The sequence below is a fragment of the Lutra lutra genome, chromosome 18 (assembly GCF_902655055.1).
Source record: "Lutra lutra chromosome 18, mLutLut1.2, whole genome shotgun sequence".
Taxonomy (NCBI): Eukaryota; Metazoa; Chordata; class Mammalia; order Carnivora; family Mustelidae; genus Lutra; species Lutra lutra.
The window spans coordinates 38475895-38492715 of NC_062295.1; the positions used below are offsets into that span (position 1 = coordinate 38475895).

Sequence of the window (16821 nt, forward strand, 5' to 3'; positions counted from 1 at the left end):
TTAGAAGTGGGGAACCTACCAGAGAGTCCCGGGGTGGGGGTGGTTGGGTTGCGGGATGGGCCAGAGCGGTCGTCTTGACATTCTAAAGGCCTCTCTTTGCGGCCCGGACATGCCCTGGAGCGGCCGGGGATGCCCGTGCGGAGTGCCGTTCGGCCGCCTGGGGAGCGGACAGGCCTGGCCCTGGGCAGGAGTGTTGGAGGCAGCCAGGTCGGAGCAACGGCAGGTGCCGGGGAGGAGCGTGTCCTGGGCCCCTGCTGTGGGTGCACCTCCAGTCACTGGCCTCCCCAGGTGGGATGGTAGCGGGGAAAGGAGGGAAGGAGACCCGGCGTGCGCTGGGAGGCCGGCAGGGCCCCGCCCGCAACCAACCTCGCACCCAGTTGCCCACCCAAAGAGAGGACCCAGGCGTCTACTCGCCCTGCAGCAGCCCAGCCAATGAGAAGCCGCCTCTCGGGTGTCGTCCAATGGGCTCCCGTCGGGGACAGCCCCCCCCCCCCCGCCGCCGCCCCGCCCTATATAAGCAGGCTCCGCCCCTTGGCTCTCAGAGTGTTTGCTGTTCCGGCGCAGGTGTGGGTCCTCGTTGCCGAGTCCACCCCAGCGAGCTCGCTTCGCCTCTGGGAAAACCGGCTGCTTTATTTTTAAGGTTAGCCGTCATTCTTGTCCTCATCTGAGGAATGGACTCTGGAAGGCGCCACATGATCCCGTGCGGAGCTCTGGAGAGTTGCTGGTGAGCTCACTTCCCTCACAGGGGGCGCGGAGCCCCGTGGAACTGGGAGGACGCGCTCTTTGACCAGGAAAGCCTGGGTCTCCCACGCCCGGGGCCCAGGTGGCCGAGGCCCCTGCAGGGCCCCGTGGAAGGCACAAGGCTCCGGCGGCGTTGCTGTGAGCGCCGGGGTTGGGAAGGGGCGCCCTGGGCTAGAGCGCACACCTGCGGCCCGGGGGTCCCCAGCCCCTGACCTGACCGGCTCTGGGGGCAGGGGTCTCAGAACTGGTCAGCCCTGAAGAGCGGACGCTGAGTGCCGAGGGGTGGAGACATCGGAGGCTTCTAGGGTGCCAGGTAGTAAGGAGAGTGAACCCGGGACGTGGGACCAAGGAACCCAAAAGGCAGGAGAGCCCCAGGAGGGAAGGAACCCAGGCACTCCCCACCCTTCTTGGACCTCAATTTCCCTGTCAGGGAGGGCACAGTGACATCCTAGTTCTAGAAGTGGCCCCATTCCTCGGTTCACAGCCCCTCCATCTTCCTGACCTTCCCACCTCACTCTCCTAAGAACCTCTGTGATTGCACTGGACCCACCTGGATAGTCCAGGGTAATAATCTTCCTGTCTCGCGGTTCTTCATTTACTCACATCTACAAGTCCCCTTTACCATGAAGGTGACCTATTCATCGGTTGGGGAGGTGAAGATGTGAACATCTTCGGGGGTTACTCTTTTGGCCCACAAGGGAAGCAGGTCTTGATATCTGGGTAGAGAAAACAGCCAGTGCAAAGGTCCTGAGGCAGATACATGCCTGGTGTGTTCACTCAAGGAAGTGAGGGTCGCTGGAACAGACAGCAGAGAAGAGTGGTCTGAGAGGAAGCAGAGGACTAAGGATCCCAAAGGGCCTGTGGGTCTCATAAGGACTGGGAGACTGGCTCTGTGAGAGGCAGGAACCGTGGGGCCTCTGAGCCGACTGACAGCCCCTCACCTTCGTTTTAGCAGGATGGCCCTAGCTGGTGAGTCGGGAAGGGAGCCAGGGCAGAAGCAGGAGAGCAGATAGGGGGCCTGGGCCCTGATGCAGGCTAGAGCTGAGGTAGCCCAGGCACAGTGCTGGCCAGCCGAGGAGTGGTGAGCCCCGGGTTTTGGAAGAAATGCCATCAGCGCTTCCTGGCACACTCTATGGGGTTGTGGGGTTTGCCTGGGGCTGTGGGGGGTGGGAGGGTCTGTTGTCATAAACGGAGATTGGCAGCTGGGGAGGGAGTAGGTTTGGGATCAGGGGGTCAGTGGTCCGCTTTTGGACATGTTGAGCCTAAGATGTCTTTTGGACAGGAGTGTCTAGGACCAAGAGTGGTGTTCCTGAGACCAAGAAGGGTGGGACCCAGGTCACAGTGGGGGTGGGGGCTGCCAGAGACAGGAGTGTGACCCCCCTGCTGGCCTAGTGGTCAGAGCATTTGGGCAGCCGTGGGTGGGGGTTGTCTCAGGAGTTATGGAGGCCAGAGGAAGTGGTGGGGGCTGGGGGCAGAGAAGGTGCAGCCCCCTGCCCCAGGGCTGTGGGAGAGCCAGAGAGCAGGGACAAAGCGGGGACAGGAGATTCCCCAAGGGCCCGAGGCTCCATCTGGAACTCAGGGTGAGACTCCCCGGAGGGCAGTGTTTCTGTCCAGCTGACCAGGGGGCAGAGGGCAGGTGCAGGAGGTCAGACACCAGAGGCTTGACTGAGAGAGGAGGAGGAACCAAGAGGCCAAGGGAGGTCGAAGGTGAGTTCATGGGCCTGACTGGACCTGGGACTTCAAGCAGGGGAGGGCGAGCCCGAGAGGTGTGAGGGGGCTGGGGGTCCAGCAGGGTCAGGAAATGGGAGGGAGGGAGGTGGAGGCAGAGTGGGGTCATGGGGCAGGCAAGGTCTGGGGACTGACCATGCAGTGGGGACCAAGGAGGCAGGGCTGGGGGCAAGGAGGCCAAAGGTGTGGGAAGGATCACGGACAGCAAAGACCAGACAGAAGTGGATGTAAGAGCCAGGTGAGAGCGCCTGTGAGCCAGGAGCCAACGGGCCCAGGAGGGGCCCGCCATAACCCGGCGACTGGAGGGGAAGCAGGCTCTGTGATCCCAACCCTGGGAGGTCAGGGGGGAGGAGGGTGCGACCAGTGATGGAAAGAGCATTTCCAGGAGCGAGGCAGACCGATGTCCAGCAGGGGGCGCTGGGTCCTCAGGGGACGGGAGATGTGGGAGGTGGCGGGGGAACCTGGCCAGGAGCTCAGAACATTCTGCCTTCCCAGCAGTCCCCCTGACCGCAGTGCTGCTGGTCTGGGGCTCGCTGTGGCTCTGCTGAGCGGCGGACCCAACGATCCCACCAGGACGGGCCCCGAGGACATGCGTTGGCCAGCCCCGCATCAGCGCGCGGGATGGCAGCCTTGCTGCCCATGGCAAGAGTTTGCCTCTTGACCTTACATGTGTTACGTGAACCACATAATGGTAAGAATTTTCAGGTTCCTGACATGAACGTTGGAGGGCAGGAATGGGGCTTGCCCCGGGATGTGGGTGGGTCCTGGGGAAGGTCAGTTTGGGCAGGGCAAGAAACCACCAGCTCTCACCAGGACCCAGCTGGATTGCACCTGAGGAGGGGTGGTTCCAGAAGCCTTCGCAGGGCCAGTAGCGGGAATGGGGGCAGAGCAGCCCCAGCCCTAAGGTCCCAACTCTACGCTGACATGACCTCGAGCACCTCAAGGGAGCTGACGGGAGCCCTCCAGGCCCCTAGATTCCTCCTAGTGATGGACCAAGTGCTGTGCTCAGAAGGGACTCTGGGGGGGGGGGGGGTCACCTCTAAGAACATTCTGGGCCTGGGGCAGCAGCAGTATAGTCCAGTTGGTCTGACAAAAAGATGGGGCGGGCCCTGGTCATCCCCCTACCCCCTCAGCCTGGGCCCAGCTGGGGCAGGACGGGCTGAAACCCCCAGAGGGAAGGGAGCCCTAGGGCAAGCCCCGGTTGCCTGCGGGTAGGTTGGGCCAGGTCACAGAAGGGTTGTGGTGACCCAGTCCCCTGCTGTCTTCCTCTCTCCCAGGCTTCCAGGCGTCCTGAGGCGTCCTGAGCCGTCCTGAGCCGTCCCACCGCCGCAGTTTGCCCAGGGCTGTGCTGAGACCCAGACCGCAGCCTCTCCCACCCCCTCTATCAAGCCTTCCCTTCCCGGCTGCTGCTCAGAAGCCCATCTGGGGTCTGGGGTAAGTCAGACGGCTGGGATGGCCTCAGGTGGAGGGAGGTGTGTTTAAACTGAGCAGGGAGGGCACACCCCCCCCCCACCCCCCTCAGTCCCTCCTGAACCTGGCTCTGCACTCAGCCACCAGGCAGCACGGGGTGGGGGCTCCCAGCAGCCCCCATGTTGCTGTGTTGCTCCTTCTCTGGAAAGCCCACAAATAATGGGCAGTTTGGCAGGGGCTGGGCAGCCCTGTGGGCCAGCCACTAGCCCAGGGGGGAGGGCAGGCGGGGGCAGGACATCCCTCAGTCCTGGCCTGGGGGCAAAGCGAGGTCAGTGCTTCTGCTGTGACTCATCTTAGGGGAGGGCCCCTTCCTCACCCCGCTGAGAGCAGAAGTGAGGAGGAATCAGACTGCCCAGTTCCCGGAAGGCCCTCCTGGACCTGCTTCTCCTTCTGAGGTGGCACTGACCTCCCTCGCCTTCTCCTGGGGAAAAGGGAAGGGCCCCCAGTGCTTGTTGCTGCCCCGGGACACCTCTCAGGCCCAGAGCCCTAGGGGCTCATTTATGCCGTTCTCCGATGAAGGTCACGACTCCTCCGAGGGCCCATTGCCTCCTCCCAGGGCCCATTGCCTCCTCCCCACAGGGGACAGTCTGGACCAGCGGTGATGACCACGTACATACATCCCCAGCTCTGGGGCAGCCTCTACCTGTCCCCGTGAGGGCTGCCAAGACACGTGTGTGCCCCAGGGCCACCAGCTCTGCAGGGAGGCTGGGGCCCTGGGTCTACCCTGGAGCCAGGCCGGAAGGCTCCTCTGACCGCCCCCGGTGACCCTGGTCTCTGCCCGCAGGTGGCCGGGCCCCCCACCCCCACCCCAGCAGCTCCCTTTCCCCAGCATGGCAGCGAGGATGACCTCTGCCCCATCAGCTGAGATGTGGTGCCAAGGGGGTGCCCTCCGGACAGGGATCGGGCTGAGATGCTGAGGGCTCCTCCTTCACCGCCACCCAACCCCGTCCCAGTCACTGCCCACATCCCCCAGGCAGCTGCTCCCTCCCAGCCCTTCTGCAAACCACACTCTGCTGACTCAGGGCTGCACAAGGCCAAGGTGTGGGGTCAGGCCCCAGCCAGTTGCCCCAGGCCCAAGGAGCGACCAGCGAGGAAGGGGTGGGGGGCATCCCTGACTCCACGCTGCATCTGGGGCTGCTGAGTATGTGAGCAAGGAGCTCGTGGGCATGGAACTGGCATCATGTCCCTGACAGGTCAGGGGTGGGGAAAGGAAGCCCTTGGCGAACGCCTGTCTTTATTCCAACATGCTGAGAAGGCTCATCGTGGAGCAGAGCGGCCAGCGGGCATGGCCCTGGGAGCCTGGAGGCCAGGAGGAGAGCGGGCACCACGCAAGGAAGAGGGAACACAGCTGCCCCCCCCCCAGATGGTGGCGTTGAGGGACGTCCCCAGCTGAGGCGGCAGTAGCTCCTGCCCACCCCTGCTGCCCACCAAGGCTGCATTCGAGGAGGAAGCGGCATCGAGGAGGAGGCAGAAGACAAGGTCAGTGTGAATCCTTGCCCAGCCTCCTGGGGGCCCAGCTCTGGGACTGGTCCAGCCATGCAGCCCCTTCATGGAGGCGAGGACGAGTGTGGGGTCCCCGGCACAAGGGGAGGCCAAGATCCAAGACCACCAGGCCTGAGTTTGAGCGCTTGATCACCCCCCGCCCCAGCCCAGGTGCCTGACCTTGGCTGTCACTGGCCCTTGAGCCTTAGTTTTGCCATCTGCATAATGGGACAAGAATATGGCCTCTTGTGGGTTTGTGATGGGGCTGAAGCCAGATCAGGCTGGGCGACTGCGAGCCCCTGTCCCTCCTGCGGGGAAGGCTGGGTCTGCAGAAGCGGACTGCTTCTCTGGGGGAGACCTGTGGATCCAGCCACCCCCCTGATACCCTCCACGGTGCCCTGGGACCTGCCATGCCTCTCAGGCTCCTGGAAGCTGCTCTTCAGATCCCCTCCCTCCCTTCCCCCACAGGAGCATACACAGGCCTCCAGGCCCCTGGGAGCCCCTTCGGGCAGACCTGCTTTCAAAGCCCAACTTCCAGCAAGATCAGGACCCCAGGGGGTTGCCCCAAAGAGCACCTTTATTCACAGCAAAGGACGTCACCATGGCAACCACACTTCAATTCCCTGAGAACTTTTCCATTATCCGTCGCTTTCCAAGCTCTGTCTTTGCAGAAAGAAAAACAGAAGACAAAACACATGCCACGGGCCCGGTGGGCCACACTGGGCCTGCGGAAGACAGGTAACGCGCAGGACGGGGCACGGGCAGTCCGCACGCAGGGACACATAAATACGCTTGGGGGCTAGGCCTTTCCACCGCTTTGAACAACAAAGATTATCTCAAGTTTGGCTTCTGCTTTTTCTGATCCACAGAAAAGATAAAATAACACCCGCCCTGCCCCACCCCACCCCCCGAAAAACAGACAAAAACACCCTTTTATACCCACCCCCTTATGAAAAAAAAGCACAGTAAAAAATTACTGTCACAAATATTTACAGACACGCCCACTATGGGCGACATTCTCTCTGCTTCCAGAGGAGATGAAATGCTCAGCTCTGTCTCCCCAACACGGGGAGACAAAGAGACCATGAGGGCTGGGAAGACTATCCACCCAGGATGGTCAGGAGGGGAGCCCCTACTCCCCTCACCCCATGGCCACTAGGAACCTAATGGGGGCCGGAGGTGGTGCTGGCAGGACGCAGGTGCGGTCTGCTGTCCCTCTGAGTCCAGAGCCAGCGGGAGCAGGGGACTCGGGCCACTCCTCCTAAACCCAGCTTCTTTCTGTGCACTGAGCGTGGCTCAGCTATGCTGGGGGTTTGGAGGTGGGGGGGGCGGGATCTCCAGAGACGGGGTCCCCCAGCCCCAGGCCTGCACCTGACAGGAAGGGAAAGGCACCTGCCTATCCCGGCAGAGCAGCCCCTGAACCCATGCTGCCCAGAAACCCCGCGATAATAAAACCGCCTGCAGGGTGACCTCTGCTGCCCATCCTGCTGGGATGGGGCTCAGGAGGCAGCGGCCCCGCGGAGCAGACAAGCGGCATGATCGCCTGCTCCTCAGCAGAGCGGAACTGCCCAGCAGCCTGCTCCACGGACTGCACGTGGTGCGCACACGCAGGCACAGCCCTGGGGGCGTCTCGAATACCAAGGCCAGGGCGGCTCTACACGGGTCCCCGGGGCCCTTTGGATACCAGGGGCGCCCAAGGACAGGGTTTCAACCATGGCTGCTAGAAGACGGCGGTGTGGGGACACCAGGGTGTGTCTGGGTACAGGTGGCAGTGGATGGAGCGGAACCTGTGGGGACAGAGGAGGAGGTGGGTCTGTGTGGGGAGGAGGTGCGGAGCCCCCATCTTTAGACCCCCACGGCATCCCCACTTGGCCCCACGAGATGCCCCCACCCAGGGTATCCCCCTGACCCCAGCAGACCCCGCAGTGCACCCCTCTGGCCCTAGCAGGCCCACCAGACCCCAACCGAGGGCATCCCCCTACCCCACCAGATGCTCCCACCCAAGGCATCCCCCTGGCCCGAGGAGACGACCCCCAGCAGAACCCACAACTCAGGGCACCCCTCCTCAGGCCCTAGCACAACCCCCAACCCACAGCAACCCCCCTGGCTCTAGCAAACAAGCCCCAGCAGACCCCCCAACACAGGGTGCCCCCCCAGCCCCAGTAGAACCCCCAACCCAGGGCAACCCCCCTCCAACCCCAGGAGACCACCCCTACCCAGGGTACCCCTGTCCCCTGCCAACTGGCCACAACAGATGCCACCCGGGCACCCCCTCTGGCCCCAGCAGAGACCCCAACCCAGGGCATCCCCTGGCCCAAGCAGACCGGACCCAGCAGACTGGCCCCAGCAGAACCCCAAACCCAGGGCACCCCCCCGACCCCAGCAGACCTGCCCCAGCAGACCCCTCTCCACAGCACCCCTCTGGCCCCAGCAGACCCCTGGGGGACCCGATGTCAGGCCCAGCCTCTCTCTGGGCCTGCCTCCTCACCTGGATGGGTCAGCCTCCACCGAGAATGGCCCCTTCATGTGGATGGCATTCCGCTTACTCTCAAACATGCCATAGCTGAGGGTCACCTGGGGGGGTTGGGCAGGTGAGACCAGGAGAGGCCCCCATATCCCCAGCTCTGTCCATGGCTTTCCATGGGGCTCTGTGCAAGGGGACAGCCTTGCCTTCCGCCCTTCCCAGACCAGGAAGGCAGGCCTCAGTCCCGGGCTTCATGGGGCTGGGTGTGGTACAACCCACCTGTTCTGCAGAACCCAGGAATGAAGTCTAGGGTAGGGGCTTCAGGGAAGGCTAGCGGAGTCACCAGCTTGGGCCAAGAGAGGCCCCAAATGGCACAGAGTAGGTGTGACACCCAGGATTGGAGCAGGGTCCTGCCGGTGGGGTTGGGTGTCTGAGGGACAGCCAACAGTGGGGCCCTTCCTGACTTCCTGGTTTAAAACAGTGACTCCACTCACCCCCTCCCCCCACTCCACCTGGTTCCCTGTGGCCCGGGAGGCGCACCTGCTCGTGGAGCTCGGAGGTGGGCACCTGCTGCAGGTTCTCCAGGTGGGAGTGGAAGAGCCCGCTGCGGATGAGTGGCACGCCCAGCAGGGCCTCCACGATGTAGCCGATGGTGCAGTCATCGGGCAGGCGGATCCGCTCGGCTGTGCTCATGAAGTGGCCCCTGCTGCAAGGGGAGAGGGCCCGACCGACCGATGAGCAAGGGTGGCGCTGGCGGCCCACCGGGAGCTCACTCGGACGCAGCCACAGACAGGCAGAACCCCACCTGGGATGAAGGAGTATAACCTCCGGAGGGGAGGGGACCAGAACACCAACAGGCTGCCCGCAGTGGCTCCGACCCTCCCAGAGCCCCTGCACAGCGCCCTCCTCTGAACTGGCCTGATAATTCAGAGCTGGGGTTACCAAGCCTGCACAGAAGGGAATCCTGCCCCTGCCCAGTGGTAGCTGGGTCTGGCGCCTGGCAGGTGGGAAGCCAGCAGAGGTGGAGGTACAGGTGGCGGGGGGGCGGGGGGGAACACCATGACTCAGCCCACCTGGGCATGGGAGGCTGGGGACACCCGTTGCTGGGCAGGGGCCCCAGGGCACTCACCTGGCCCATGGGCTCATCTTCAGGGCCAGCCCACGGCTGATGCAGAAGCCAGCCCCGCCGGTGGCAAACCAGAAGTGGACAGGACGCTGTGGGAGGGGAGTATGGTGAGACCCTCGCCCCAGGTCCCGGGGACCCCTTCGGCCCCCTGCCGACCTGGCTCGGGCTCCTTGAGGGCAGAGCACGCACCATCTTGTTCTCGCTGACCCTCTCCGTGGCCTGGATGGGCCTGTCCAGACTGGGCTTGCCGATGTACACGTCCTGCGTGTGCGGGTAGCTGGCCAGCAGCCGCAGCAGAGCCCTCACGTTGACATAGTTGTCGTCATCCACGTGGCAGAACCACCTGCAGAGCCGATGAAGGCAAAGAAGGCGTCAAGGGTGGGAGGCTGTGGGGGAGGGACCCATAGGGGAGGGGGCGCACTCCTCTGGCCGCACTCACTTCCTCCCTGATTCGATGAAGTGGTCGAACTCCACGGCCATCTTGCAGGACAGCGCCTGGCGGCTGTGAGCAGCTGAGCAGTTGGTATTGACCACGTGGCCTGGGAGCAAGGGAGGGGCCGTAAGCGGGTCTGAGCTGGCCCGTGAGAGCAGAGCAGGACGGAGCAGACCACTGTCCCAGGGCGCCCTGGGTCCAAGCTGTGCCCTGCAGCAGCCTCCTCCCGCTGCCCCCCTCCCCGGCCCAGGGCCCACGGCCTAGTGATCGCAGCAGCGCCCCCCCAGCCCAACCCCCTCCAGGGCAACCCTGGCCCGCCCCTGCCCATTCAGGCGGCTTTTTCCCAGCACCGGCCACCTGTTGCCGCCACATCAGCTCAAAGGGCCCAGGGAGCTGAAAGGACCTCATTTGCATGAGAATTGGGTGCCCCCCCCAGTGGCGGGGCGGGGCATTGAGCAAACCAGTTGAGTAAAGGGCCCTCTCTGGCCCGTGGCCTCCAAGACCTCTCTGCAGGGAACTGGGGAGGGGACGGTTCCTCCCAGGAGTGGGGCCCCCCCCACCCCAGCCTCCCGAAGTCCAGGGCTCACCCGTGCGCCTGGCCAGGGCTTCATCATCCCCGTCGGTGAAAATGAACGTCTGGAAGGAGAAACGTGGCCTTGAACAGGCAGCTCTCTGTCCCCTAGTCCCGGGGCCACATAGGGCCAGGCACCCTGGGGCTCAGTCATGTCCACTCTCTACCCTTCCGTGGGCCTCAATTTCTCCAGGTGCACAGAGTGGGTCTCAAGTGCCCAGCCTAAGCAGAACTGGGCGGAACTCCTGCAGGCCCTACCCTGCCATCGACAGCTGGGCCCAAGGTCGCCTGGCGGCTGTGCTGGCACGAGCCAGGTGAGGTGCCCCGCCCACCCGCCAGGTAACCGGCTCCTGACGCCCCGCACACCTGGCAGGGCACACACCCTTATTGACACAACGAGCAGCCTGTGGGAGGGGGCAGAAGGCCATGGGGGGGCAGGCGGAGGAGGTCGGCTTTGGGAAGCCGTCTCAATCAGTCAGGGACAAAGGCCTCTGCTGGGCGGCTGCCAAGCCCCAGCGGACAAAGGGCCCGGAGGGAGGATGAATCACCAGGCATTGTCCGCAGGCTTTGTCTCAGGCCACAGAGCGAGGGACGCGGGCTGGCCTTAACTCGGCCGCGTTAAGCAGGAGTGGCCGTGCGGCCCATTACCATACAGCTGGCCTGGTTAACTGGGCCGGGCTGGGCGAAGGGTCCACCGGGCAGGGGTGCGGCCACAGCACTGCAGCCCTCAGAGCTGGGCCCCCCATGCCCCCGGCACTGTGACCAGTCGGCCAGGTCACCTTGTCTGAGCCTAAGAAAGCACCGCTGTTCTCAGGAGGCTCCAATAGGCAGGAGGGTTGAGGCGGGAAACTTCGGATGCCCCAGCCCCCCTGAGGCCCAGCACCCCCCCCCCCGCCCCACTGCTCAGGCAAGGAAATCCAGGCGGGCAGACAGTCCTTGCCCAAGGCCACATCAAGGCTCTACCTGTGCCAGCACAGGGCCACCCCTGCCAGGATAGCTCTGAGGAAGTGGTTGGGGGGGGGACGCGGGGCGGGGCCAGGAGCTGCCAGCACCCGCCTGGGCCCGTCAGCACACGGGGAGGAATGTTCCTTCCTCTGCCTGGCCCGCCCAGCGCGTGCCACCCAGCACACCCAGGCAAGGCTGAATGCAAACCCTGGGGCCTGGTGGGGGCGGGTGCTCCTAGCACAGGCAGCAGGAGACCCCCCACCCACCTCCATGCCCACCAGACCTCAATTTCCTTTTACGGGTCCAAGGAAGGATCTAGCACGTGCAAGCCCAGAGCACAGTTCATACCCGGGAACCTGGGAGACCCACCTGGGGTCCTCACCCTCCTTCGGGCGGCCCTGGCTCCTTGGCCATCCTGACCCCAGACCAGAGCACACACGCAGGTGAAGCCACAAGCTGCTGATCACAGGCTTAGCACTGGAGAAGGGACAGGCCCCGTGGACACCCTCTCCGTACACGCACCTCCTCTTCCAGAACCCTGCAGGCACCCCAAGGCAGCCCGCACGCACAGACTCGCACCCAGCCCCCCACCCACTCCCCAGCCTCGCAGCCCAGGAATGCTGTGGGAGGCTGAGGCTGGCCAGTGCAGACGCGCCACTGCCGTCGCTGGATTAAAAGGAAAATGCTTTCTTAATGAGATCAAGCGAGGCCTGTTCTCCCGCGCTTTGGTGGTGCCCTAAAAACCCAGCCCAAGGCTATGGAGATTAAAGTCACCTTTGTTCGGCTAAGGGAAGAGCCAGGCGGGCGGCATGGAGAGGAGTATGAGGAGTACGAGGCAGGGTGGGGCTGTGAGGGTACACAGTGCCTGGCCTCCTGTATCAGAACAGCCAGCAGAGGAGGCGACAGGCTGCCTGGTGGTTCAGGGCCTCGGTATCCCCCTCTGTCAAATGGGCATCACAAAAATTCATCTGTACCCAGAGCAAAGCACTGAGACCCACTCCCTTCTTTGGTCTCCCTAACAGCCCTGAGAGGCGGGCACCATTACTACCTGAGTGGACAGTGAGGACACTGGGGACCAAAGAGAGGCGGCCTCCAGCCTGTGGTCATACCCTGCGGCAGACGTGGTGCTAGTCTAGACCCAAGCACCTTCCGGGGACCCCTCCACTCCCACCCTCCCACCACCACAGCCTCCTCCCCACTTCCCCAACCATGGGGCTGGAGGAGGAAGAGCAGGGCAGCAAGGGCGGCAGGGCTGGCCCAGAGTGGGCGGGGGTGTGGGGGGACACCCACAGGAAGCGGCATTGTTCCTGGAGCTGCGATTCAAAGAAACACAGGATGCCAAGCTCTCCCCCAGCAATTGTGGCCACTGTGGTGGCAGCCGCAGCAGCCTGGCCTGCTCCTGGGAGGGGTGGGGGAAGGCAAAAGGTCCAGCCCCTCATCCTGGACTTTGAGGACTGTCACAGTGCGGACCCTGCTGACCAACCCCTGCCCCTGCCTTCCCTCCTCCCCATCATCACCTTAATTGCTGGAAGTTTCTAACACATGCTCCATGCCAGTGCTGTCAGTCTAGATCAAATGGCACCTCCTCCAGGAAGTCCCCCAACCCTCCACGTGGGTCAGATGCCCACTCTCAGCTTGCACAGTCTTTCTGGATTTCCCCCACCAAAGCCCTGACTTCTCTGTATCTCCTCCATCAGACTGGGTCTGAATCACCACGCACAGGACTGGGAGAGGAGGGCCCTTGGTCGGGATAGTTTCAAGGACCCCCTCCCCCCAACACGATGTGCAGGGCTCTGGCTTTCTGTGACACATGAGCTGATGCCCGGGACAGACGCAGTCTCTCCTGGGTGGGTTTAGCCGGCAAGAAGGAAATCTGAGTGGCCCTTCAACGGGGACCTCGGGGCCCAGGGGAATGACAGACCCCACCCCGACCCTGCGTAACTGCTGGGCTCATTCCCTCCGCCTCCAGGTTTTGCCAGGCCCTGCGAGAGATGAGGAGACCAGGGGTCAGAAAGTCCGGTCTTGCCCAGGATTATCCACCTCAGCTGGGACTGGTACCCAAGACCCCTGGACCACATCCCTTCTGCTGGAGAATGCCCCCCAAATCCAAGACGGGAGGTGCTCAGAGCTGGTGGTGGCCCAGCAGGAGCTGAATGCTGCCAAAGGTCACCGGGCAGGGAGGCAGAGTCCTGGGGGGCAGGGTGCCGGGCTCCAGCCTGGTGCCCCACAAGAGCTGTCAGTCAGGGATGGGGGGGCCCGTCGGCCCCCTCATCGCCAGGCAACCTGAGTGGTCAGCACGCCAGTGGCGGTTCCCATGGAGCGCATAGCTGCGCACAAGAGGCCGGACGCCTTTCTCCGTTGGAGAAAGGGGCTTTGTTACCTTGCCCAAGCGGCCGGCGTGAGAGCCGCCGGGCGCTGGGAATCCTAACGGCCCCGCCGCCAAACAAAACCCACGGCCCCCGCTGCCCCCTCCCGCTGGCCCGCTGAGCCCCTGGGAAAGGGGATGCTGCTTTCCCAGGAAGCTGCCACGGGGCTCCCAGGGCCCCCTCCCCATACAGGAACCAGAGAGAACCCTTCCCCACCCCCAGGCCCCATCATGACCTCACCAGAAACCTGTCCCAAAACAGGGCTCATCCACGCCACCAGATCCCAGGCTGTGAGGTTTAAACAGTGAGGAAGAGGTGTGGGGTCCTCTCTGAGCCCTCACCCCGGCCAAGGGTCTCTCAGCTTCACCCCAAAGTCCCACTTAGTCCCTTGAATCTCCCAGCCCAGGGCTGTTCCCCCACTGCCCCTCCCCTGGCAGGGCGCACACTGCCCCATCCCGCCCCAACCCAACCGTTCTGCTGCAGCCTCCAAGAAGATTTTCAAAGTGGGGTGTGTCTTCATTATGTGTAGGAAGCCAGCGCTCAACTAGGGTGCAGTGAACACAAGGCTCCAGGCTCTGAAGACTCCCATGCTGTGGGGACATAGACCCCCAAAATCCAGCGCTCTCTTTGGAGACGGATTCTCCAGGACTCAACAACACACACCTCAACTCCAAATTCTCTTTGACAATGACTTGTCCCCCATCCCTTGGCAAAGATTCAGATGAGGGAGGGGACCAGCCTTATGCTGGGGGTTCTAACCCCCCACTACAACACTCAGGAAGAGTCTTCCTCCTCAGGGCCCCAGGTGGATGCCCCGCCAAGAACCCGCCAAGAATCTGCCTTGGGGGGACCTTTGGGGGCAACAGCACCTTCCTTAGTAATGCACCCCAATAGTTGGGGGTGAGGGGAAGAAACCACAGAACACCAACACCAACCAAAGCAACAGCAGCTGGTGTAGGATCAACGCACACCATCCAGGGCTCTGGAAGTTGGATGGGGTCGGGTCCCCCTCTGACACTTCCACAACTTAATGGGAAGAGTGGCCCCATCAAGCAGACCCGGCTGGAAAGGGATGGACTGGCGTCGCTACCCTTAGATTTTCCCCGTAGCTGGACAGAGGCGCAGCCCGGCGCCCATCTGATAGCGCCACCCGCGGCACAAGACGGCACCCCCCCTACCCCGCCCAGGCCGTGGGGGCTCACCATCTCCTTGTGGCGCGAGATCCAGGTCTCCAGCAGTAGGTCGAGACGCGCGCGGTGAAACTTTCTAGTGGTCTTGACCGCGATGAAGACGTCGTGGGGCGCCAGCGACTCGGCCTGGGCATGCCGCTGGCCGTCGGCGGGGCGGGGGGCGCCCCCGGGCGGTGGGCCCGCGTCTCTGCGCGCGCGGGTCAGCAGGCTGAAGTACTCGGACAGACTATGCACCTCGCGGGCGAGCGCAGCGGGCGCCGCCGCCGCCTCCAGCCCCGGAGCCGAGGCCGCCCCCGCGGGGCCCGCCAGGCTGCGCAGCGCGCGCCGGCCGCGCTCGGCGGGCACAGGGGGCGGCGGCGGGTCGGCTGTGAGAACCAGCAGGCAGGCGAGCAGCGCGCCCGCCAGCGCCAGCAGCAGGCGTCGGCCGCAGCGCTTGAGCATGGTGGGGTGGCAGCCCCCGGCGCGCCCGGCCCGGTGCGCCCTGCCCTGCCCCGCACACCGGCACCGAGTTTCTCGGCTCCCGCGGCGCGTTCAGCTGTCCACTGCCCGCGCCCGGCGCTTTTAAAGCTCCCCTGCCGGACTCCGCCCTCTGGTGGGCGTGGTCATCCGCTAGTCCCCACCCTTGCCGCGCGCTCACTGGCTACCGGGCCCTGGGGCGGGGCCTCGAGCGGGCCGCACCCCCCCCCCCCCCCCCCCGCCGACTCGCAGCGCCCACGTGGGGCCGCCGCGGGGGTCTGGGAACCGCGCGGCGGGCGCCGTCGCCCCCGCCCCCTGTGAGCACGTGCACGCCCCGCCCCGCCCAGGTCGTCCCCCGCAGGCGGCCGAGGGGCGTGGGGCTTTCGGCCCCTCTCGCCCCGGTGTCCCCGAAGTGGAAACCAGGCCAGCCGGAGCCGGCGGGGGCCCCTCGGGGCGTCTGGCACGCGGAAGGGCGCGCCCTCGGCGCGGTGACCGGGGTTCTGGCACGGGGACTTCGGGCTCCGCAGTCCCGCAGGAGACGTCCTCACTTCCTCGCCGGGCACTGCCCCTCCCCGTGCCCGGCGTCGTCCCCCTGGGGTGGTGCGTGCCAAGAAGAGGGGGCGGTGCCTGGGTGCACCCGAGCGCTCGGTCTAAGGCAGCCGTGATTAATATTGAGGAGGAGTTGAGCCCTCCGAGCAACGGCCAGGGACACGTGTTTCCACCGAGAAGGCACCTGTATTAAATTCCACCTTCAGCGCTCTCCCTCACCGCGCCCCGCCCCGAGCTAATTTCCTCGAATCCCAGCCCAGCGGCGGCGGTGCGGAGCTGGTCCCCGAAATCCTCCCGGCGCCCCGTGGCGAGAAGAAACAGAGGTCGCCCCGCCCCTCGCGGGATGAAAGGCTGCTTTCTGTCCCATTTGGTCCCTCTACGCTCAGGCCAGATGTGGCCCAGCTGTGCCCCCGCCCCGCCTTCCCGGCACACGGCGACCCCCACCCCCAGGCCTTCCCACGGGCCGGGCCGGCCTGCCGCACGAGCAGGGGCGGCAGGAATGCGCGCCAGCCACCCGGGGTGAGGGTGAGGGGCAAGGGGCCCGGAAGTGGCGGGGGGGGGGGGGGGCAGGCGGGGGCTCAGGGTCCGAGCTCCCTGCCCTGAGCATCTTCCGGAAGCGCAGCTGGGGGCGGCTCTCCGCTTGGCTGCTCCTCCTTCCCCTCCCCGTGGGCTTGGGCATCCCCTCCTCAGGAGGCCCTGTGCGACCACCAGGGCCCCAGGGCCCATATAGCGCTCACTCTGCCCACTGGCCAGTTCTCCCAGCGCTTAACCCTCTGCCTGCAATGGGTCTCCCTTCCTGCAAAGTCAGGGCTGGAGCATAATAGGTACTCTGGAAGGATTTACTGGGGAAATGTCTGCCGCCCCCTCCACCGAGGAAGGGGGGAGGCTGTGGCCCATTTGCTCTTAGGGTCCTTGGGCCCTACCCCAGGCCCTCTGGCATGGGGTGTGATGGGGGATAGTGGTTCCCAGGCCTCTTCCTTCCCCCCCACCCCAGGTAATTAGCAGGCGCCACCTCGGGCAGGCAGATGCTGGAGCAGATGGTGCTGGCCTTCCCCAAGTGACAAGTCTCCCGTGGTGTCACCTCCTGCCATAAACCCCTCCCCCATCGGCCAGAGCCCAGCCTCCAAGCCTGGAGGCTGCTGGAGGGGTGGGGGTGGGCAGGGGAGAAAAGGACCCTATAGCTGGGGGCATGGGCTGCCCCCAGTGGGCTGAGCCCCAGCCCAGCCTCAAGTCCAAAGTCCCCGTGTCCCTTGCCCCACCATCAACTCCCATCTCAAATCTGGGCTATTTTGAGGAGTCC

General features: G+C 64.6%; 1 protein-coding gene and 1 long non-coding RNA gene across 2 annotated transcripts; one reads left to right on the top strand and one right to left on the bottom strand.

Annotated features, from left to right (window-relative positions):
* Positions 1-181: 181 nt before the first annotated feature.
* LOC125090539 (uncharacterized) lies at positions 182-6371 on the top strand. The gene is made up of 5 exons (XR_007124367.1): positions 182-724; positions 2965-3160; positions 3747-3903; positions 4459-5418; positions 5890-6371. It is a non-coding gene; the product is annotated as an uncharacterized LOC125090539 (long non-coding RNA).
* On the bottom strand, positions 5981-15124 carry LFNG (LFNG O-fucosylpeptide 3-beta-N-acetylglucosaminyltransferase). The gene is made up of 8 exons (XM_047713300.1): positions 14529-15124; positions 10032-10080; positions 9451-9550; positions 9201-9354; positions 9015-9100; positions 8426-8591; positions 7910-7995; positions 5981-7208 (listed from the first exon to the last, which is right to left on the bottom strand). The coding sequence occupies exons 1-8, from the start codon at positions 14955-14957 to the stop codon at positions 7142-7144; spliced, it is 1137 nt and encodes a 378-aa protein (XP_047569256.1). The 5' UTR covers positions 14958-15124; the 3' UTR covers positions 5981-7141.
* Between the last annotated feature and the right edge of the window lie 1697 nt (positions 15125-16821).

What these genes read in the sequence shown, in the direction of transcription:
- LFNG (XM_047713300.1), bottom strand. Translation starts at nt 14,957, where the DNA reads ATGCTCAAGCGCTGCGGCCGACGCCTGCTGCTGGCGCTGGCGGGCGCG. An exon ending in TCTCGCGCCACAAGGAGATG is followed by an intron (nt 10,081 to 14,528) that starts GTGAGCCCCCAC and finishes TTCTCCTTCCAG; the next exon opens with ACGTTCATTTTCACCGACGG. An exon ending in AAGATGAGCCCATGGGCCAG is followed by an intron (nt 8,592 to 9,014) that starts GTGAGTGCCCTG and finishes CTCCCCTTGCAG; the next exon opens with CAGGGGCCACTTCATGAGCA.